General features: G+C 19.7%; 1 protein-coding gene across 1 annotated transcript; it reads left to right on the forward strand.

Annotated features, from left to right (window-relative positions):
- Positions 1-18,855: 18,855 nt before the first annotated feature.
- LOC105366698 (CD151 antigen) lies at positions 18,856-25,447 on the forward strand. The gene is made up of 5 exons (XM_011505228.1): positions 18,856-19,034; positions 19,986-20,177; positions 21,823-21,996; positions 23,717-23,878; positions 25,097-25,447. Exons 1-5 carry the CDS (start codon positions 18,915-18,917, stop codon positions 25,241-25,243), a joined length of 795 nt encoding a protein of 264 aa, XP_011503530.1. The 5' UTR covers positions 18,856-18,914; the 3' UTR covers positions 25,244-25,447.
- The last annotated feature ends 1,848 nt before the right edge of the window (positions 25,448-27,295 follow it).

Below are 27,295 nucleotides of genomic sequence, written 5' to 3' on the forward strand. Positions count from 1 at the left end.
AATAGCGCATTAAACATCCAGCAATATATAACATTTCAGGTCATCTGGAAGGTTACTAATTATAGAAATATATAATTAAATTATTTTTATTTTGAGATGTACGAAGTTTATTATAAACGCTATTAAAAAATATATGTAATTCTGAAATTATGCAAATACAATCATAATGATTTTAAATAACCAAAAGTATGAAACAATAATGTAATGTATTCAAAATTAATGTCGAAATTTGGTAAGTTATTAAATGTAATGAGGTTAAAAAAGAATTTCTAAAAGTATTTGTTCTCACATAAAACATAAATCTATTTCTTTATTTATTCTATATTTCCATCGTTATTAGCATGCACTTTTTCAATTCACTCTTCATTTGAATCAGTATGAAGTATTGCGATAAAGTATTTAATTTTTTTAGTTTATTTTGAGTATTAATAATGTGGCATTTTGCAACCCTTCAACTTTGAAATCTCAATGAGTTATTGTATATATAATGTTTATACAATAATTTAAATTGTATTTAATTTAGAATTTATAATATATTTTTTTTTTTTGGTATTGTAAATGAAGTAAATATTTCTAATAAAAATAATTATAAAAAAAAATAGTAAAATTATGAATTTTATTAAATGGTTGAAACAGGCCAAGGGGGAAAAGGCGAAAAAGATAGCATTAGAGAAAGACAGTCAGACAGACAGACAGACAGACACACAGAAACGTCTATAATTAGGCGCGTGCACAGTATTAAATATTTTAATTTATTTTCATGTTTTGTTAAGTAGCTCACAATTAGTTTATACAGTTTATAATTCTCTATTATATCGGCTATATCGGGACATGTGAAAGAAGCAAAAGTATATTCAACATATATGACCTGGTTGTTGGAAGCCGAACACAGATGTATTTATAATAAAAATCAATATCACAATAAAGTAAAACGAATTTAAAGTTGTTGAAACTAAATTATCTATTATTTAGGTTGTCAATTTAATAGTTTTACTATATTTTATATATTGTGTGAAAATTTTGTATAGTAACAAATACTATTGTTTAACAATGAATTTTCAAATATTATTTAATTACCTTAAAGAATTAAACATTAAACTATATTATGATTAAACATTGTTGTTTAAAAAGACAGTAAAAAAACCGTGATCCATTATATATTTATATTATAAAATATTATATAATAATTATAATATTATATGAAATATATTATGTAATATTAATTGTTAACTATTCAATTTAAATTTTTATAAAATAGAATTTTTAGTAATTTTATATTTAAAAAACTCTTATGTGTAAGCTATTTTATTTATTTATAAGTTATTTTATTTTTATTATATTAAAATATTAAATTTTAATTCAAAAGAGATTTAAATATTTAAAATTAAATATTTTTAAACATGAAAAATTTAACATGGTTATTCATTAAAATCTATCTATCTATAAGTAATGTGTAGTTTTTATAATTTATAATTCTAAAATAGGGGAAAAATTATAGTTTTCGGAAAATAGGGAAAATAGTATTTTTTATTCATTGTAATACGAATATAAAAATTATTACAATTCTGTAATTTAAATTGTATTCTCATTCATGAAAAAGAGAGCATCTAACTTGATGATTTATTCCAAACTTATTTATTGACACAATTCTTTAATATTGATAACGATAAATTAAAACAATTTAATAAATAATTACATTACAATTATACAACAATAATTATAAATACATTACAATTATACAACAACAATTATAAATACATTACAATTATACAACAATAATTATAAATACATTACAATTATACAACAACAATTATAAATACATTACAATTATACAACAATAATTATAAATACATTACAATTATACAACAATAATTATAAATACATTACAATTATATAACAAAAAATAATTAAAACAATAGCTTCTTAAAAATTTTAAGATGAATTTTTCTAAAGAAATTCTATCAATTGTTGTTTAAAATATTTTCTCAAAGATTTCAGATTTTCTTAAATAGTCTTAAATTAAACTTGTAAATACTTTAAAACTCGTAATCTTATTAAAGTAAAATAAAAAATTATCCTTATATTTTATTATACAATCACAAACATTTTTTAGATAAATTCTCTATCATAATATAATATAAGATTAACTATTTTTATTTATTCTACTATTTATTAATTATTTTTGTTGAATAATATTCCCACTGTCCTTTGAACTTTATATACACACAGTATACGGAATCACTGTTTTTAATTACCATTTCAATATTCACAATCGAAGTTCCACAATTAACTAAAAAGCATTCTATAATTTGATATCCGAATTCTTATATCTAGATAAAATTATTCATTTTCTAAATTAAACTTTAGCTTATTATAGTATAATTAATTGTCAATTGGTATGTTTATTTAGCATATATTTGAATTTTTAATTTACTATGATACGTAAAATATTATTAACATCAGAAAATTAATCGAATTAACATATATATATTACAGATTGCATTGTATATTTACATTAATAATTGAATTCCTAACTCAGATTTTTTTTTAATATAAAATCATTAAAAAAACAAAATTCAAATGCGTGGTAAATATAACGTTCAATCTATAAAATAAACAAATTAATATATAAATAATAGAATTTGTATTGTCGATAAAAACTCAAAACAGAAAAATTAATTATTTGTTTTAATTAACGATATTCCTTTAAAAATCATTATGATGTGGTAAAATTATGAACATAATGAAATAAATCTAATTTCTCAGTAGATTAGAGTAGGAAACAGTGAAAAACATACGAACTTTACATAAGAATCAGCATATATGTATTTGAAAATAATATATAACTTTAAAAGTAGCAGAGATTATTTTTTTGGTAAACAGTCAAGAATCATATGTGTTTATAAAATTCAAGACAAAATTCGGTTTTATTTTATAAATTTCTAAGTTCTATTAATAAATTTAGATTATTCCCCAGCAATAATAGAAATTAACTTAAATTATTGTTCATATGAAATTGCACGTGGTTTACTCTGTTTGATTTATTAAGTAATACCCATTTTTAGATTTAAATATTTTGCAAGAAATAATTTCGTCATTTATGGACAATTTATTTGATTTTCTTGTATACTATCTTTGTAATTATAAAAATAAACTAATAAATAATATTGGAAATATTACAAAATATTAAGTATTGTAAAATCTTATCAATTTACTTATTATAAAAGATACTCTTATATAATTTTATTATAAAACATCCGTTTATTATAATGTTTTCAGACATTTTTTTTTTAATTAAAAAAAAAGTAGATAACATTTTTTGTTTAACTAATTTATATTAATATATAATTTAGATGTAATTGTTATTATAAATATACAATTATCATTTTTTTATCGTATTAATGAAAGAATTACTTTTTCAATTTTTATAATGGAATTACGTTTACTGTGTAATTCAACCATGTTCTAATAAATCTACATAGACTGAACTAGTAGAAAGTGGCAACGTAAAATCTGCTAATGCATTCTCCCACGCATACTAACTTCTGGATTAGTTATGTCACATAACTGCATAAGCATACATACTTATACATATCCATATAGATATATGTTCGTATAACTAGGGACACGTATACATATGAAAATTAGTTCGTGATATATAATGCTAAGAGAACTAAAAAGTCAATTAATCATGAGTATTACATGAAATGAAGGACAGTCGTGAGTGGACGAGTATATGATTCAAAACTGACCTTAATTAAGAGCTTCAATAAAGGATTAATGAAGTGTCGCTCATTTCCTTGCATATGTGTTATAATTTGAATATTCAATATTCGTACCTCCATTTATTCTATACGAATGAAAGTATTATGCATATGCATACAAATTTTTATTCAGTTAAAATTATATATATATATATACTACAATCGCACCAAATTCTAAATATCTTTAATACTCTAATTTAAATAAATTTAAAAAATTAAAAAAAAAATAATTGAAAAAATGTTGGAGATCATTTTAGTTAGATTCTTCGTATTATAATTAAGAAAAATATTCTTATTATATTGCGTAGAAGATAATTCGATAAGTATTAAAATTCTATTTGTAACTTAGAAATTAAAAGAACATTTTTTTTAATATTGTTATATTTCATTCTGAAAAAATATATATATATTTATATTTTTTTCTTAAGTAAATAATTGTAAATTAGAGTTAATTAGAGTAAAAAGCTAAAATTTTTTATTAAAAACAATAGAATATTATAGCTATTGATCTATATCTTATTTTGTTACTATATTGAATAACACAATAAAAATATCTAATCTATAAATATAAAAAATATCATGTTAAATATCTATCATTATGTATTGAGTACTTAATCTATAAATTGAATAAATAGAAATATATATCTATAATTGAATATATATTCAATATCTAAATTGAATAGATATTTAGGCTAATATAGGCTATTTTAAGTAAAATCTTATAAACTATTGTAAATAATATATATTTTTATACTCACATTGTATACTAAATTTTTTTTTGAATCTTTCATTTTAATATGTTTCTATTCATTATTAATTTTTTAAAATTTTTTTAAAAATAAAATGAAAGTAAAAAACATTTTACGTTTTCAAATTCACAATTGAAGACGAAAATTTAAGATTACTAAATAAAAATGTTTTGTAACAAAATATTATTTCTCCTTAATTTTATTGTATCATTTAAATACAAACAGTAGTTTTTACAATTGTTTATAATGAAAAATAAAACTTGATATATTTTGCTGAATCACTGATTAATACAATTATTAAATATTAATAAAAAGTACTTCTATCAGAAATAAAAGTTATAAGAAACCATATTGTTTAATTGTAATATTTTAAGTAAATAAAAAATATCCAATTTAAAATAATTTAAAAATATATAAATATTATTCATACAAATTTATTGGAAAATAAATAATATTGTTTATTATAATTAGAAATTTTGAAACTCATAAAATTGATTAAAGCAAAATCTTTGTTTATGTTCATTTTCATATTTTAACATAAACAAATTGATAATTAATGATAATGATAATTAAATAAAATACCGATTTATTAAATAGATTGTAATAAAATAATTTTAGCAATGATAGTATTTTGTTTTATTTTTAATAAAATTAAAAATTAAAAATAACTATGGATTGAATAATTACAAACCTTATTTTGTATTTTCTATAAAATTATATTATATGCTATTTTATTACATGATTGCTATAATGTGTGATAATATTTTAATACTTTAATTTATATTGTGTCATACATTTACTAGATAATAGTAAGCTGTAGTTAATTTACATGTATATTTTAGAATGTAATTTAAAAAAAAGATTTAAAAAATTATATTTTAAATTAATTTAAATGAGTAAAGATTTTAAATGCTTGTAAAGAATCTATACAATGTTAATTAACCTTTTCATTGATTTAATTTAATTTGACTTAATTTTAATTAATTTCCTTTAGAAATGGGCGTGATGCAATATAATGTTATTTATTCATATTGCTTGAATAAATTGTTAACAAAAAAATACAGATATCAAATTAAATCCTCTTATATTTAATTGAAACAGTAAATAGATATATTTTTTATTGTATGTCTAAATTGAATTTGATATATGAGTTTTTAATGCTATTGAATTTTCGTTTCTGCTTTTATTTAACCATTAATTCTTCTTTAAAATTAATTCATTAAATATATTTAATTAATAATTATAAAAATTATACCTAATAAATGAACAACACCGAATAGTTGCTATATTGACGTGTGGAACTAAAATAATAGTCAATTTGTTTAATAGGCGAAAGAACTGTTTAATATAGGTCATATTAATCAGATTTAAATATCAATTTAAAAATTGCTTATCGGTAGACTAATGGAAATCTTCTAATGAAAAATATATTTAAAGCAAATATAGAATCCCATAGCAATAAACCAACATTAGTGTAGCTTAGACACATAGGTGTATGTGCGTGTGTCTGCATTTTAGTGCTCGTGTTTTATGTTACCATCCAGGATTTCTCCAAATATGGAACCCACTATGCGTTATTACGGGAACAAATTTAGTCACCGTAATGCAAACATTCTTTCACAACACGAAAAAACGACCCCATAAGATATATTCTCTACATATAAATTTATCAAAAATATTTAGTGAGATGGGGAAGGAGGATGTATATATATATATATATATATATATATATATATATTATATTAATTTAGTTCTGACCTTGTAAGTCGACTGCCAATTAAAACACTCCTTATCGAGAAATCCGTAACGAGCTTCTTCCTTTATTTATCAGAGCTCTTACGTAAACTCTTTTTTGAAAACTTAAGACTGATACAAATATATATAGGTGTTCATACAAATAACCAGGAACATGAAACTAATAATAATACCCAGCTGAGACCAGTTCTGCAAAATATAGTATTGTCGGTAATGGGATATCAAACGGATAAGAAGATAACTATACACTTATATATAATGGTTTGCAAGAAAATTTTCGTTTAAAGTGCCTTTACGAAATGAAAATATCTTGTTTTAAATTTTCATTTTGAGATTTCTTGTTTATTTAACAAATATTACAAATATTTTTATTAATATTTATTTAATAAATAATATTTATCTTAATAAATAATAAAGTGTAAAATCAAAAGCAATCGATTAGTATATAATATATCAATATAATTGCTTATACAGTAAGAAAAAATTTTTTGTTTAATTTTATTGTTTTAATAAATATAATAAATACATTACTTTGTTGTATACTACGTTTATAGTAAAAATGTAAATAAATATAAAAAATATTTTAATTGATTGTATATTATATCAAAATAAATACGTGTATCTTCTAAATCCATATTTTTTAATTATAAGCAATTTTCATTGGAAATTTTCTCTATAATTAACTTTTATAGAGTTTTCCATGATTAACTTTACAGTTTTTTCAATATATTTTTGATCATTTATAAATAATTAATTTCATTAAATATTTAATTATTTTATATTTAATAATTTAATATTAAATTATAAAATTTATATAATAATTTTATTTATAAATAATAAAATTTCAGTCCTATTAAAAGAATTACTCAAATATATATTTTTGATACTGCCTTTTACAACTTCTTTTATCTGAATATATATAAATATAAAAAGATTATGGGAGTGGCTATAATGATACATAAAAAATATTATGTAAGGAATAGGATATGTGTAGAGAACATATTCAACAAGTTGCGTATAATTTTTTTATCAAAATGTGTTCAATTATTATATTTTTATATTAATATAGAAATTGTTATATTATATTAACAATCATTATATTATTTTATTATTATAGCAATTATTAGTATTAATTATAGTACATTAATGTATAAGAATCTACCGCTATTGGATATAGATAATAGTTCATTATAGTTAATTTGTCGGTTATCAATAGTTTAACGAAATAATGAGCTGTCATCTGGATTACTAAATTAGTCTAGCGAAGCAAAATATACAAGTAATCATCTATTTCAGAAAACAATTAATAAACAGCGAATAAGTGGATTCAGACATTTATAAGTAATTCGCGTTTAGGACTATCTATATAACCTATTTTTATACTAAATAGAGATAATTATGTAATAAATCATTGAAAATTATGTAAAGGTTATTTAAATAAAATTAGGCGTAGTACAACTACTGGTAACATGAGCTATGTAAAGTTGATTATTATAAAGACTGGCGAAATCTTTCAAACTCTGTATTATATTGAATACTAATAGAATATCAAAAAGGTTATGTTTATCTAATTAATTATTTTATTGACGAATAACACTTGTGAACCTCAAATCATAGTCTATTGTAATGATATTAAGCTTAAGTAATTCAGATAAGTGTTTAAAACAATCTATATCAATAGTAGTATTGCTTTTTATATCAATCATGTTAAACAATAAATTGCATTAATGATAATATGAAGTTAGAATGTTAATTTAACTTAAAATAATGATAAACAGCAATGATACAGCTTAGAATTGTAAATATAATGTATGTTAACTACTTATAATCTTTGTATTAAAAAAATGAATCATAATTTGTATTTTGGCATAATTAATTATTTAAAAAGGTCATATATGTGGAAAATTAAATGATACAAACACAAACAGTCCAAAGTTTGAAAAATGCAAATGATTGCAACAGTATACTTTAATCCAATTAAATAATTAAATATCTTATTAAATTTCATCAAAATTAAATAATTAATCAGAAACAAAAATCATAAAATAAAATAGTATAAAATAATAAAGGGTAAAAAATAGTATAAAATGAAAATAGTGTAAAGTGAAAAACATACAATAATAAAAAATTAAATATTAAATTTAAAGCGGAGTAATACTGTAAAATAATAATAATATTTTTATTATAGAAGTCAGAATTAAACTAATATTTGTTAAATAAAAGTGAGCAAAAGAAATCTTACATGAAAAAGAAATATTTGAATCATGAATAAATAAAAAGATAATTCCTATACTAATAATATCCTATACTAATAACCTATATATAATAGAATACAGAATTTAGTTTTATAAAATCCATTAATACCTAATTAATGTGTAGTCACTATATGTTAATACATAATTAGTAAAATAGACTCAGGGTTTTAGATGTCAAATATCGAAATTACCTAATCACATTGATGATGACTGGAAGCCCTGTACAATAATTATTAAAAAAAGTATTATAAAATTCTTAAATGCTTTAGTGACAGGTTTTTTTAATAAAAATTAGTAGAATTGTTTGAAAATTCTTATTAAAAATATTCCATTCTAATAAAAAATAATTTAACTTTTTTTCAATAATTTTAAAAAACATCTTAAATAATTTCAATAAAAATAAAATGTTTATCTTACTGTATTTCGATTATCATTTGATTCTAGTATGTTGGAATTATTATTATTATATTTTTAAGGCAATTACAAATGATTTACTGAGGTAAAGATTGATTTAAATTCTAATATATATTATTACTATTATTATTATTATTAATATATTATTAATAAATAAATCTAGATAATAATATCTAGAAATAAAATGCTAAATATGTAAACTGACTTTCTTTTTATGTTTCGATTATTCAGAATTCAAATGCACTATTTTAGTTTAAAGGATATTCCCGTTTATGTAGATGGAATACTCATATCTGCATTGGTTGTCTTTGAAAAAAGCAATTAGAAATAAACAAAGTAATTTTTGTGACGTATCTTCTTCCCCAACATTAAAGTAAGGGTGCTTAAAAAAGGAAAACGTAATAATATTTTTTTATAAAATTTTAAACAGATTATATATATATATAATAAACTTTCTAAAGAGGTTAAAAATTGCATACAATTTATAATTACATTTTTATAAAGCTAAATAAAATTATTTAATCTATTTTAATCAGGTTTACTCTTTATTATAATCAAAATCTAGTTAAATAGAACAATATTATTAATCAATTACCATTGATAATATTTAGATACAATTATATAAAATGTACGTTACAAGATATTGAAAATGAGAGAAATATTAATTGGAAATATAAATTTATTTTTATAAATTTGGCTAAACCAGTTATGTAGTTTATAAATATGCAACAAAACTTGTGGTCATCGGTAGATGTATGTAGCATAATTTTACACCTATATATTATTTTTTAAATTTATTATTTAAGACATTATCTATTTGATTAGATGATTTGAAAACAGTGTTAGCTGGTGATTTTCAAGGGTGCATGTCAACATCATTTACTCTCTGCTACGTTTCTGTATTCAAATCCAGTCTGGATTTTTATATAGGATTTTTTATAGTTCTTGAATAGCTAGGTATCTCTTAATCCATTTGTTTACTGTTTGGAACAACTTGTTGCTTTTGTCACTAGTATTTACTCATAATATTCGATATTCCACTCTTCCAGAATAGAAATGCATTTCGAATAATGATACATTACAATATTTCTTTGATGCGAGAGTTTCATTTAAGTAATACTTACATCAGGGCCTCTGCGTGTGTTATGATTAATGACACCTTTCTATCATTTTATAAGAACGAAGAAATTATTATTTATATACCTTATAAGTTTATTATTATTTTTTACGAACAGCAAAGAGTACAATCATTTTTCATAATTATTATGATTATTTTTTAACTTTTTTTTACATTGAAAAGTAAAATTTATATAGAAACAAAAATTATGAAATAAAGTTTTTTAAATGAATAGAAAGTTCATGAATAATTAAGAAATATGGAATAGATGACAATCTATACTAAAGCATCAATAAAAAACTGATATATTCTATAGTAACTTAAGTATTCAAGTTAGAAAATATAGTAGTAATAAGGAATCTAACAATAATGGAGTAATGTTTAACTATTATAAAATTCGTTATGAATTAAGAACCCGATATTTATCATCAAAATTAAATGTCATTCAAGCGTAGAAAAGAATGTTCAACATATAAATATAATTTTTATTTTTAAATATATATATTTAATTATTTTGTTAAATTAGTTATAATTTTATTATTAAATTTTCTTTTTAATATAATATAAATAAATTAAATAAGCAATTTATCATTAACATAATATAATTATGAATTATAATATTAATAAATAAAGTAAAAAAATATTAAATTGAAATATTATATTTCTTAAATTACTGTAATTTTATAATATTTTTTAATACTTATAATATTTCATAATATTTTAACGAATTTTTTGAAAGTAGCCTCTCAGGCTCATTTTACAGTGTATCCTTGACAAAGTGTATCTTTGTACGTAATTATATGATTGTAGAAAGAATAGCTAGTTGAATTATATATCAAATATAATCTCTGCAGTTTTACACACTTTTCTACGGTTTACTATTTCTAATAGACAAATGTTAGTTTCGTATAACATACATGTATCGTACAGTTTGGTTTTAATCGAAAAACTTTTTATCTCTTTATCCATAAGTTATGCATAAGACTATACAAACAATCACTTATTTTTTATTTAATAATATTGTGTATGAAAATGTCTGAACTTTTATTTTAATACAAACTATTAATTAATTTCAATAAAATAATAAAAAGTTTATACAAGAAATTAATAAATTAATTTCTTCTTAATAAAACTGATATATACTATATAAGAATTATATTAAATTTCAATTATTATATTTTTATTTTTAATAAAAATCATTTAGTCGCTATGAAAATTAATTAACAATTAATTCATATAGATTTGATCAGAAAAGTATATAAACAATATATGTACATGTTTTGGACATTAAGCGAATCTGTTTATGTTAAATAATACGTTTATGAAATTTTACATATTATTTTATTAATAAAGATCTTCATGCTTTCAGTAACAGAACAAACTTTGCATCGTATCAAATTTTACTACTGTATCCCTGCTTTTGTAATTGCAACGTTCGACGAAACAGAGTGGATGGCGTAGGTAGAGCTAGACACTCGCTACATTTATTTAGTTTCGTGAAGCTAAAGTGCGTGCATAAGTGCTCGTCTACTTGTATTCTCGGGTTACATTTTATGGTGCATTTAAAATTGGCCAGTAGTGTTATATATATGTGTATGTGAGAATCAGAGGATAAAATTATAATTTTTATGTATGATTATTTTAATAAAACATAATGATAAATATAAATATTTGAGGTAAGTTACCGCATTTGGAATAAGCTTAAAATATAAATTACTTTAAAATAACTACAGCTATTTCTTTTACAAAGCAGTAATTATTTGTTTATATGAGATGCTTATTATGAGATAAATACTGTTTATTATAAAAAATTTTTTTTATGAAATCCTTTTTTCGGACAAATTCTAATTCAAACATTTCAAATAATAACGAAACACAATTAATTAGAAATGTCTTAATAATGTATACAGAAATATATGTTAAAAATGTATGAATTTAGGTTACAAAGTGCTGTAAATATTCTTTAAAAATTATTTCATCGACAATCAATTACGAATTAAATGCTTTTACGTAATATTATTCTAATAATAATGTGTATGTATTAGATTTATTCATATGCATAATCAGGTAACTATAATATAATTGAAAATAAATTTTTAATAAATTTTATGCTATATTTTGATTTAAAAAAAAGAAATATTTTTCATATTAAAATCATTCGTGGTTATTGAAATCTTGAACTACTTACAAAATTTTAGTATTCCAGAGAATTTTTACGCATTTGCTTACGAATGAGTTATTTATAAATTTCAATTTTATTAAATTAATATTTAAAAGGTATATAATAATGAACGAAAAATACTGCAAATTTATAGAAAATAATAAAACTAGAATATAAAAGTACTTAATTTAACAGTGCATTATAACATTATTAATATTAATGAAAAATTAAATATTAAAAAATTTAAGCTCCAGAAAAAGTTTCCATATTTTTACTATAAATAATAACTTAATATTTATTAGTTAAGTATCTGTTATTTGTTGATATATGCGATAATAAACTAGTAAATATTCACTAGTTTTATGCACACAGGTAGAAATACATAAGAAAGAATAAAAATAAAGTCAAATAATGTGAGACTCGTATAGATAGATTTGTTTAAAATACATGAAAAATGAATTATACCCAACAGTTAAACAATAAGATTTTATTCAATTATTTTTGTTTTCAGATTATTTTTACAAGAAAAAATTGAAGTGAGAGTAACAGCTATAACTAACTTTAATTGAAATTTGAATTTGCAACGAATTTTTAAAAAGAATAATAAATCTGTTCATACTTTTCAGTGCTTTTCAGTTCAATGCTTTTTTTATTTATTATGCTAATAAAATTATGCTTTTATAAAATGTTATTTTGAAATAGTAGAAAAAAAACATTAAGAGTCATAGTACTACTAGAAAAACTAAAAAAAATTTTGAAATATTTTACAAAATATCAGTCGATAAAATTAATATAGTTTAAGCTATAATATTAAAAATTTATCATTTATTAATTATAACGGATATATATATTAGCAAATTATATTGAATTATTAAATTCGATCCACTTGATAAAAAATTTTCTTCTATAATCTATAATTCAAGATCATAAAGTATTTTTAATTCACAAACTTTCTTAAATCACACTTGAAATAATCCTTGAATGTACAAATATCACTAATATTTGAAACTATATTAAAAATACTATATATATAAGAAATTAAATAATATTTTTCGTAATTTTCTTCCTTTTCAAAAATTCAGTAAAAAATTGTAAACTTTGTATAAATAAGAGTTTGCGAAAGTAGTTGTGAAAATAGCCACGTTTTAATATTTACCCACTAATTTTCGAATTTTTTAAATATTAGTAATAATACTAGTAATATATTAGTAAACAAATATTAGTTTGTAATATATTATTAGATATTATAATTTATTGCTATTGTAAAAAATACATTATATATAAGACTGTACATATATAAAATGTAAGTATAATAAAGATAAAATAAATCATTTTGAAATAAGAAATGGAGTGCATTCATATATTTATGTATACATATAAAATTACAAATTAGATTAAAATAGAATTCTATGTACATTATTAACGTTATATTTTACATTTATTTTTATTTTTACATAAATGTATTGATTGAACTAATTGATTGAACAAATTTATTTTATAAAACTAATATTTTCATAAAAAGTACAATTGTGCAATTTGTAATTTTTTATAATTATTTGCAGTTAATTCTTCATTATTTAATTATCCAATGTCACACATTATACCAGGTACTAAAAAATGAATATAAATACATTTCATCAATTTCAATATGTAAAATAATAGTATGCGATAAGTTAATTTTTACATTTTGACTTTTCAAAATGAAATTTTAATTACATAAAAAAAGAAAATATATTAAATGTTTAACCAATATGAAAATATGTATAGTCTTATTTAAAAATATATTAATTAAATAATGACTTTTTGATCTATCATTTACATAGATTCATGTTACTTCATTTTATTTAATTTGATTTCATGTATATTTCAGTTGACAAAATCTATTCACTTTATTTGTTTTAAATTAATTAAAATATAATTTTATCTGATAATTATACACATGTACAAATTATGTTTGTATGTTCAATTTTGTATATCATATGTGCTTTATTTTTCTGGCACCTTTAAAACATATAAAAATAAAATCATATAAATGTTAAAACGTAAAATGTAATGATTTAAATTAAAAAAATTCTTTCGACTATTTTAAAAACGATATTCTTCAAATGATTATCAATAATAAATAATTCATTATTTTCAAAAAAGCTACATTCTATACCATATCTTGAAAATTTAATTACTAATAATATTAATTTATTTAAGTAATAAGAATAATTAATTATTTAACTAAAACCAAATTTATTTTATAAAATTAATAATCAATATATTTTATAATAATTTAATTATTATACTTCAATTTAAAATAATTAAAATTTAAGGTACCAGTTAAATCTATTTTTCAATAATTAAAAAAATTGAATATATCATGTAATATATAATATCTTACTTATTGATAATTTTAATTAATATGCTATTAAAAATATGTATTCAGTATATTTATTTTTTTTGTACATTAAACATTTCTTAATCCTTAAAATCATATTATTATCGATGAAAAATTTATTTTCTATATATATAAGCATTTGCAACATTAATTATAAATATATATTTTTCATTTTTACAGCAATACATTAAAAATTTGTTATTATGTGTAAAATCACGATACACAATAATTTATAATATCTTAATTTATGTTTTAAATGTTGTGAAAGGAAATTTATATACTGTATATAAATATAAACCTTAATTATAAAATGATACTAATTAAATTAGGAATATAAGTTTATATAATATAATTTTTATTTAAAATCTAATTATAGATAATAATTTATTGATTTAAAATTTATTCTATTTTTAAAAATCGAAAATGCTTTCGATCATGACATTATGCAATTTAGTTATAATTTTCAAAAGTCTTGATTTGATATTAGAAAAGTACGTTGTTTATGTTTATATGAGAAAGAAAAATTTCATATGTCCTTAAAATTTTAACTTTTTGTTTAAAGTTTTTGAATGTAAATACAAGTCATATGAAAATAATTTGAAAATATATAAAGCATCAATCAATATATCATAGAGCACAGAAAAGTATATAAAAATCGTGAATTTTCTATAAAAACTATATAACTCTTAAAAGTTATATAAAATTAATTATATTTTAAATAATCAAATAGTAATAAATATAGTATTATATATATATATATATATATATATATATATATATAAATAACTTTAGAGTAGTTGATATAGCTTATTATACAATGAAAGAAAACAGCTTCGCCTACGCATGGGCCACACTTTGAATATTCAAATTACGATATAAAATATTTAGCTTTGTATTATCCTATTTTATTTTTAATTATTTTCTCATTTCACCAATGTATTCGTTTGACAATTTTGCAAATTTTATTCTTTTTTTATTTTGTATTTATAGTGTTTGGATTTCAATAATCATGCAATTTTAATATTAAAATGTTATTACCTTTTCTAACTATATGTTATTGTTGTTTTATTATTGTTGATATTAGTTACTGTTTATGATATTATTATTTTCAAAATAAGTTAATTTTTTGAAGATATGGAGTACATACAGTATAGAATACATTTTTGTTTAAATGATCCTCGGAACATATATTTATAAATTACTTTAAATTAAAAATTAAAAAATTACTCATTGATCATCTACAAAAACGTTGAAAAAGATTGTATCCACGGTAATATTTAAATTTAATATTATATATATGAGCAAGTAATATAAATGTATTATATTGCTACAGTTCTGTAGAAGGTCGTGCTATAAATACTTTTATGCATCAATTTTCTATAAATTTTTTATAAAATAGTAGAATATTTTATGTTAACATAGTACAAAAAATATCAGTTTTGATATTAAATTAGCTTACATTATATGATATCAGTTTCTAGATAAAATTATAATACATCCTTGTAATATAGAACATTATGTCGAAATATAAATGCATTAAAAATTTTTAATTAATTTACCATGTATAAAATTACTATAGGTTAAGTTACTTCCAATAATGATTGATAAAAAGTTAAATTTATTAATAAGTGAAATTACAAAATTACAGTTTTCTTATAAATTATACATCAAAATTAATAAATATAATTTTTTAGACTATTTTGTACTATGATGAGACTACATTTTTTTCGATATAATTAACTGATAATAATTTTGGCGTAATAAAATTAAGGGAATAGTATAACATTAATATTGTATTAAAATAGAATATGATGAAGAGTATCAATAATACATATTAATATAGTCACTGGTATTTTCATCATTAAAAGAGAAAAATAATAAAATGCATTAAAAGAATTATGTACATAGATGCAAATGATATATGAATAATAAACTAAAAATTAATGCTTTGTTATAATTATGTTTATTCCACTAAAAAATAATTAACACTTTGTGAAATTAATTAAGTGAACGTGAAACATTGAAAAAAAATATATAAATTGTATGTTAGTTCTAATTCTTTAAGATTTTAATTCATTAATAAAGCGTTAACATTCAAGAATATTCTTTTTCTTTATAAAAAGAAGAGAGAAAATTAATGGCATAGTAATAACATATATAAATATTATTAAAGTTAAATTTTTATATTATTATAATATCCTTATTATCTTAGACAATTAAAAAAAAACAGATTGTAAATAGCTTTGCATATATTTACACGTATATTATAAAGTTAATTGATTCATTTTAATCGTAGGAATTTATATGTGTATAGACATCAACTAATAACAGCAATATAATGGAATTTAATAGTGGAATATTCATAACGAAATGAATCAACAAGGTTAATACAACTTAATGATTGGATAGATTGGCAAATTGGCTGTTGGTATGGGACATTTGATAAATGAGGATATGCCCCTTGTAATGTACTGTTCGTCATAAATTAATGGTGGAGCTCCGAGCTATTAGAGATAGACAGAAAAAGAAAGAAGTAACTTATGAAAGATAGTTTTCCTCTGTTGAATATTCGGGATTTTACTATGCAGGTTATGATTTTACTATTTTCAAAATAAGTTAATTTTGTTTAAGATATGGAGTACATACAGTATAGAATATATAAATTTGTGTTTAAATGATCCTCGGAACATATATTTATCAATTACTTTAAATTCCCATTTAAAAACGTGTTCATTAATCATTCACAAAAACGTTGAAAAAGATTCTATCCACGGTAATATTTAAATTTAATATTAAAAATATATATTACAATTTATTTTTCATGACAAATTTTTGAAGTCTTACATTCATTTTAAGAAATTGTGAAAATTATAATTATATTGAATTTTAATAAAAAATTAATATTTTAGATACTACTAATCATTTATTCTAAATGAAAAATGTGTGTTCATATTTATTTATTAACAATTTGTATCATTTACTAAGAATTAATTTGATAATATTAAATGTACATTGATTCTTAAAAATACATAATTAATAATTTTTTGTAAATCTTTATAAAATTAAGATAACATTTATAAAGGTAACAAAATTTATGAAAAATAATAAATATGACCTGCAATTAAATAATATACACATTCCATTATTTAAAATTTATAGTTCTTAAGGTGGTTCTAAAACAAAACTACTACAAAAGAAAACACGATTTATATTTTAAACTAAATTTATTAATTAATTACAGCAAATATAAGATATCAAATGATAATTACATTAGAATAATTGATTATATTTAATAACTGAGCTTATTATATATAATTATAATTATAGAAAAGTGAAAGTCATATATACTTAATAATAATAATAATAATAATAATAATATATATAATATGTAATTATAAATATGTAAATATCACGTTCATTACAAGCATATCAGTGATGTATATATAAGTATAAAAACATATGATATGTAATGATCAGTATATTAAATATACTGATTCAATATAACCTTATGAAATATTTTGTCTCATCTAATGAATCTATACAAAAAGTTACGTTGTAATACTTAATGTTAAAATCACTTCAACAATTTTAATATTAATCAGAATAATATTATTAACAAGAAACATATTAAAAGTAATTGTAATCATGATTTTATAAAATATTCAAATAAATATTTGAATAATTTGTTTTCTATTGTCTAAAAATTAATTTGTAAAATTATGTATTACTTTCTAAGTGACTGTATACTCTTACACTTTTCTAAAAAATTGCATAAAATATAAATTGATTTAAATTTTTATTCTAGTAAAACTTTTCAATTCCTGAATGGCTTAAGAAGATAGACCTGTTTCAATGAATATTTTAAATCTCAATGTAGATATTGGATCTTACTTCCCCAGCATCATTGTATTAATATAATTATTAAATAAAATAAATATATTATTCAACGTTTTGAAGTAAATTTTTGAAATAGAAAAAAATGATATTGTTATAGTATAAACCATTATTGTCTATCACTTTGAAAATTTCAATAATAAATGCTAATAATTTATAAGTTATTATTTTCTTTATTAAATATATTTTATCACGAAACTATGAGTTATAATTAATAAAAAATTTTTAAATAATGAAACTTTTATAACCTATTTTTATATTTCATGTAATATTGTTTTTTTACGCTGTAATTTCATTTGTACCATAAATAAAAATTCATTTTTACATACTTTTCAAATTTCAGAACATCGATAAAATCATAAAGTAAAAAAATCATATAGATTTTTATAGGCAACATTAAAAGGTGAATATTATTTTAAAAAATGGCTAAAGGAGTGGATAAGTTGCCCGGTACGAACACCAGAATTCGAAACCGTGATGATGGTTGCTGCTCGATTAATTTTCTGAAATACGTTCTTCATATCTATAATGTAGTACTATTTGTAAGTACTATATTAATTCATTGTTTGTATTTCCATAAACTATGTTTGAGATACAGAAAATCTTGTAAAATAAGTAAATCTTGATTATGTATTTTAAAATATTAATCTTTTCTTTAGCCGTACTAACATACAAAAATAATGTTTCAACTATAATATAATTATGTTTTTAATTGAGTTTCAAAATTTCTTATTAATAATAAATCTTAAATCTATATATTATCAATTTATAAAATATATTATTATCGACAATTATATTTAAAATATTATTATGATTATAATAAAAAATAGTAATAATTCATAATTAGTTGTTATCCTACGTAAGTATTTATTTAAAAAATATGAATGTTGTAAATTTTAATTAATAACGCTTTATTAAAAAATTAATTTAGTTACCTTAAAAGAGCAATAAATAAAGTTAATATAAAAATTGCAATAAAAACTTAAAGTTTATCATTATTTTATTTTTCAAAAAAAATTTTTTAAGTATTTTCTATTTGTATCAAACATATTTTATAGATACTACAAGTTTAAATAAAAAATTTGAAGCAGACGGAATATATCTTTAACTCAGTATTAAAAAATTTACAATGTAAACTATTAGCTTTGTACGTATCCATAATTTGAGTTAATAATGAGTTTAATTTAAAACATGTAAAAATCTTCACAAGTAGATTTGTACATTTGTAAACTATACAAATGTGCATATCAATATGTTTCAATACAATTAGAGTTTCATATAAGTAAATGTGACCAAATAGTGATTGTATGGTAGAAATAATGTTTTAGATATTTCACTTTTAACTGCATTGTCTCGTTTAAATGCATAATGTCGAGGAGTTTTAATTACAGATATTATAATTTGATATGTAATTTGTTAAGAATTCTTCAATCAATTCATAAAAGATTAAATGTTACAGTATTAATAGTTGCTTACATGTATTCCTATTATAGCTATCTGGTGTCGTAGTGGGTGGGATTGGTATTTGGACAGTTGTAGTAAAGCACAGCTACATTTCACTTATGACAACATCGACCTATCCTGTTTTGGCTTATGCACTTATTACTGCAGGAGTATTAGCAATAATCGGAAGTTGGATCGGTTGTGGAGGTGTGACTTCAGAAAATCGATGTGTATTACTCATGGTACGTACCTGTGAAAGTTACTTATCTAATAGATTCCTTTTGTGTTCTTTTTACTTCATATATTTATATAAATATAAAATATGCTATTTTTTAATTAAGTTTTTAAATTATTTTTAAATTATTTTTAAATTAATTATAATTTTAACTATTTTTAAATTAGTTATAGATTATATTTTTAGGTTATTTAACATCAAGTTAAGTAGAATGATTTAAAAAATTATTACATTTTAATACTAGAAAGCGTTGAATAAAAAATAATTTCATATTTCCATTTCATATTTTGCGTAGAATTATTCTATATTTTTGAATATCCAGTTTTAGACAAGCTGTTTTTTAACTAAAATTATATTTAAATTTTGAATTATTTTCCTACTAAACTGTAAACTTAATAAAAGTACTAGAAAATACACGAATAACTTAATAGAATTTTATAAGAATTCCAAAGCTTATTTAATGTCTAATATAAATTAGTTGTTTTAAATAAAATTTATTTATGATAATTTAATAAATTAGTGATTAATCAAGACATTATTCATATTAAACTACATGTTTAATATTAATTAAACATTATATAATATTTAATACAAAAAATTTTCTATTCATCATTTATGAATATCATTTAACAATTTCAAGTAATAACTGGAAATTTTATCAGGAATTACTGTGTTTGAAAATGTATAAAACATTAAATTGTGTATATTTTATATATATTGAAAATAAAAATTAAATTATTCTGGAGTTTTATAAAATAACAAATTCTTTCATTAATGTTTTTAATTATGAATGAGGATTTAAAAAAAGTCTTAAATATACTTTTGAATGGCATAATACATTAAATTTATATATAATCAAATGTTTCAAATTATTAAAATTTGAAAATTTAATTAAAAATTGCAAAAATTCTTGTATAAAATATTTATTTATTAAACGTAACAATTCTAGGTTTTATTTCTTGATGCAATTAAGACTTTATCATATTTTTAATTCATTTATAAAGAGAATATATTTTATCCTTTTTTCAATTATTATTAAAAAGCATGAATTAAATTTAAAAAAAAAAGCATCAATTTCAGTAACATAGTAATGACTACTAATTTCTTAATTTTTGACAGATAATTTATGGCAGCTACTAAATATTTAGTGTTTTCATTGTATTATTCTAAAAATGGTGCCAAAATTATCATTCTTTATTAAAATGTCAACACATTAATAGTTTATTTATTTTTCTCTGGTTTTCTTATTCTTTTTTTCAATTTCAATTTATTTATTTAGAGCCAATTCTGCGTGAAGCCATTTGCTTCACTTATTCCTTTGAATATTGAAATCGGAACCACAAATACAGTAAATCCGAATAGTCATCACGATAATCACGTGATTTTGGAAATAGTAGAGAACAGTAATTACTTAAAAATATTATCTCGAAGCTAATTAGTGCATTTACTAAAATCATGAGGAATTTAGATGACAATAGTGCATGATAATAATGTGTCAAATGCACCCACTAAGCTCATGAGGAAACGGTGAAACTGCGTAATAGTCACTAATAGATTATAATTACTTTTGATTTATTAAAAAATTATTTAAATTATAATTTACAAAACTTTTTATATAGCTTATTAAATATAATTCTTTATTCTATTTTTAGTATATTTTTGTTGTGATGAGTATCTTTGTATTGGAAGCAGGAGTGGGTACATTAGCTCGACTGTATGAAGAACAGGTGGAAACAGAATTAAGACTAAATTTAAATCGTACTTTTCTCGAAACTTATTCGTTAAAATCCAGAGAGACATCTGCTATTGATCAAATGCAGCAAGAAGTAAGTAAACTAATAATTTGTAGTTCAAACATTCAATATGAATTATTAATTATTAAATCAATCGTGTAATAAAATAAATAGGATAAACATTATCAATGCAAATAACAAATACCTAAATAAGATATACGAACGTAACAATAATATATTAATTAATTAAATAATTAATATTTATTTTAACCATTTAAACATCTAAAATTTGATTTTAGTAATTAAATGCATTTGTCAATTAAATTATTAAAATGATAGCTATTACTAATTTGCTCTTAGAAAAATTTTGTTTTGAAATCAGAATATATAAACAAAAATTGGAATAGATTTATTAAATTATAATTTATTTTAAACGCGACGATTAATAATAACTTTAATCTATATTTATTGTATATCTAGTTAACCAGTATAAATTTTTAATTCTATTTGAATAATTAATTTACTTTATTTAACTAAAAAGTGTCATAAATAATTTTTTTTAAAATTCGTACAATTTTATAATTTCTAAATTTATCTCTTATTTCTATTTTAAGTACCTTAACTGTAATAAAAATATTGTAGTATTGTATACTGTAACAGTAAAAAAATGAGAATATTATAGGATTTCACAGTTCAAATGACAAATCCTTATAAAATTAACACAGCCAGTTGACAAGTGGCCAAATTAATGCCATGCCATTTTTAAGGTTTTAATTTTGGATAACAAAGACGCTTATAGCTATTTTATTTAACAGAATTCTAAAATTTATTTATTGAACATAGTAGAAACATACGAATTTTGTTATATTATATTAAACATTTTCTATTAAACATTGTAATGCAGAATTCAACATTTTTATTAAATTTTTTTGGATATTTATAAAATATTTTAATTTAATCTTAAAATAATTACCATTATTTATAGTAGATTTTTAAGAAAATATTGGTCTTTGTAATAATTGTAATACTATGAAAGTCACTATATAGAAAAAATATAAATATTGTTATGACAGTTTCTAAGATATTAATTGTATCAATTTACAATTGGTTATTTGAGTTAAAATAATAAGTAATATCTCAAACATAAATTTTCTTTTTTTGAGAGTTTTGGCTAACAGCATTAAGACGATTGTATATCCATCAATGATTTGTAGGAGTACTTTATATTTAATTCCTTGTAATATTTTGACAACTCAATATTCTTGTTGATATATTTCTATTTTTTATCAGAAATTATAAATTGTTTGTATTTATTATCTAATTTAATTAATTTTAGAAATTAATTATTCATTGGTAATAATATAAATAGAGATATAAATGTATTAATTACGGGTGATGTAACAAGTATAGATCATCATTTTTATTTAGAATATATATAAATTCATAAATGGTTAAAATGAATATTTTATTAATCGATAGCTTATACGACGTACTTTAAATAATTCATGAATATTGTGAAGATGAAGATAAATTTGTTTGCTTATCTATGTATTGAAATGCAAGGTTTTATATAGAAAATTATTATTTAAGTTTATCAATTGAGATTATATTAAACTTTGTGATTATATTAAAAAAGTATTATAGAATATTGTATAGCTATTGTTGTGATTTTCACGATATTCTATAAATAAATAGAGGAAGCTTGCTATATGAAATTATTATAAAGTAAAAATCTAAGTTTAAATGAACCTATAATTTACTTTTCGAGATATATATGATATGTATAAATTCATTAAGCTAATGTAATTTATAGTTTAAATGTTGCGGCGCTGTACGATTTGAAGATTGGTTAATGAGTGAGTGGTATAAAGACGAGGAAGTACAAAAAAACGGAAATCTCGTACCAGATAGTTGTTGTAAAACACCAAGTTTCCTATGTGGCAAACGGGACCATCCATCAAATATTCAATATTCCGTAAGTGCTTTTATTTTATTAACAGTGCTTATTTGAATTATTTATTTTAAAAATAAGGTTTTAATTAAATGATAGTAAAAAATTATACGCGGTATAAATAATAGAATATCTATTGGACAACACTTATTGATTATGTTTCTATTTATATTCATTATCGTAACTAAATATAAATATTGAAAAGTGTAATTGTTCATATAATTTAGTGTATCAATTACGTGTGTTATATGATTGACATTGAAATATTGTGTAATATCAAAATTCTTTAATAATTAAATATAAATCATTTGCATTAAGAAAGGTAATATTTTTTTAATATAAGAAAATAGAAAATTTTTAATTTGATTAATACTGTTAAGTATTAAAATTTTAATATATTTCTTTAGTTTGTACACAAATTTTTATATTTAGGTTTATGAAGTAACTGACACGCATATATATATATATATATATATATATATATATATATATATATAAATTACGATAAGTCAATGTAAGGAGTCATTTAAAATAATCGATTTGAATTTCAGTTCGTGGTGAGCTAATTAATAAACGTCAATATAAAAATTTGTGTGCAAGCCGAAAAACTATATTTAAATTTTCATGCTTATATTATATTTTAATATTATATTCTAAAGATTTTTGATTTTACAAATAGTATACATATTTATAAATAAATGTTATGTAAAAAGTAATTATAACATTAATATAATTATAAATATAAACGGCAATTCTTTTACAATTTCTATAAAAGTCACTATTACATTGCTTAGATATATACTTTATAGTAATAAATGTTATCATTTATTCATAGTTACACATTTCGATAATTACTAAGGATTAAATAATTATTTACTATATTTCATAAAATTCAATGTTATCCACATCTAATTTCTGTAAATTATAAACTAATATTAATATTTAACATTATCGACTGTAATCGAAATATATGCGGAAACCTCTTTTAAAAGATCTAACGTTAAGAATGAACGATTCAAATGTTCAAAATATTTAAAATGTTTAAAATGTTTAGCTAAACATTTTAATATAATTAAAATTTGAATATATATCCATATTTATTTTTATTAATATTAATATTAATAAAAATATAATTATTTCATAATTTGAATGAAAAATTTATAAATTTAATAAAATAAATTAGATTATTAAGAGAAATTAACATTTCTACCAAAATTTTATTAAATTATAACATTTTTACAGGGTTGTATCTATAAATTTCTGGAGACCACAAAGGATCACTTGATAATTCTTGGTGCGATTGGACTTGGCTTGTCTGTACTTGAGATTTTTGGGATAATTCTTGGTTCCTGTCTCTATATTAAACTCAGATATGATTTTGATGACTGAGTGTTATTATTCCGAAAAAAATGAGAATGGTCACTTCTAATATCGATGTATCGAAATCTAGCCTTACAGGAACCAATGTGGTTCTTTAAAATTACTATTTATGGTTGTTCATTATTACAAGATTGTAACTGATATATCACAGAATATATTATGGAACGCTGTAAATAAAAATCGAAATGCTTTTACTACTATATACAATATACTAGTATAATTATATAATCTAAAAAATATAATTTTTATAATCTAAAAATGAAAATTAATATGGGAAAGATTTCAAATTTAAGTCTTATAAAAAAAAAATTTTTTAAGTCAGTAATGTGAACATTTATTTCATTTCATTTAAGCTTAAAAAAAATATAAAGTAAAAGTTTTTGTTCAATAAACAATATCTTCGATAAGCACATTTTTTTTATTTCTATTTATTCAAATATATTGTTTCTTGAAAGTACAATAAGCTCAACGTTATATTTAAAAAAAAATATATTTATTGAAGATTTATTGGTGTTAGTAAAGTATTTACTATATTCTTATAATATAAAAAATGAATAAATTATGTGAAATATATAATTTTTAACAATTAATCTATTTTAATAACTAGAAAATGGATAAAAAATAAAATACATAATTGGAAGTCGGATATTATAATATCGTTAATCATGTAATTTTGAACAATCTCAAATATTAATAATATTGAATAATTTAATCGATTTTAATATACATATATTATATATTAAATTTTTTTCTAAAAATCAGAAATTATATCATTTTAAGAACGTACATACTAAAACATCGGCATATTCATTTCTAAAAGATATGGTAATTATGTTTTCAATTTATGTTTCTGTATGTTTCTGAAACAAAATTAAGATTTATATATTAAGAGCTTATATATGTATATCATAATATACTTAAATATAGTGGAATAATTAAAAAATAATTATTTATATTATGCAAATATAATTTTTAATTATTTTCATAATATAATTGATATAATAAAAAAGTAAATAAGTAGTATATACAAGCTTTTATTAATAATAAGAAAAAATATGTGCCTTACTAATGTAAATAATATATAAGCCATTTATAATCATACATTGATTATTCTTAGATACGGATTATAGACGGCAAAAGATTATTTAAATTTTAAATAGTCATTCTAGTCAATGAAATAATAAAACAAAACGAAATGTATTTTGTTTTTCTTATTAACAGAAGAAACTATTTCATAATTTTCTAATAAATTAATAATCAAAATAATTTTATAATTTCATTGAATTTCTTATGTTGTTATCAATACTATTGAGTGTATTCCTTTAAATTCATATATCATTGTGCATTAAAGGTTGTAATAGTAATTTTTAACTTAAACAGAAAAATTAATATAAATTATTATTTTATATCAATTTACTGTTTTATTTTAATTAATAGTATTTTAATATTATTAGTTTTATATTACACAACTATTTTAACAATCAACATAATAAATTATATAAATTATTAACGAATTGGTTAACCCTTATGAAATACTAAATTTTTTATTGTTGTCATAACAATTTTGTTACATCTAGAACAATATTATTTTTTTATTTTAATGTAATTTATAAATTTTAATATATATATATATATTAAAATTTGATATTTCCAACTAAATAACGATTACAGTTATAAGATGTATATACCGATAACTTTATATAGTGCTTTAATAAATAGCATACTAATATTATTCTTTGTATATATTTTATATCAAAATAATATATTTAAATATATTTGATCAGTATTTATTAAAATGTATTTCTCGAATATTGCAATAACTATCAACATTTTTTAACTATATTTTTAAATAATATATGCTTTTCACTTTTCATTGTAACAATATTTTCAGTAATATAATTTGTACAATGTAGAAAAATAATTTTAAGTAAATTAGTATATTAATAAATAATGATTCATGATATAAACCGACATACATATATACTTCCTTATTATCCTTACTAATTTATAAATAATTTGATTCATTTTAATACTAGAAAATGTATTACTAGCCAATAAAAA

The sequence above is a fragment of the Ceratosolen solmsi genome, unplaced genomic scaffold, assembly GCF_000503995.2.
Source record: "Ceratosolen solmsi marchali unplaced genomic scaffold, CerSol_1.0 scaffold93, whole genome shotgun sequence".
NCBI lineage: Eukaryota > Metazoa > Arthropoda > Insecta > Hymenoptera > Agaonidae > Ceratosolen > Ceratosolen solmsi.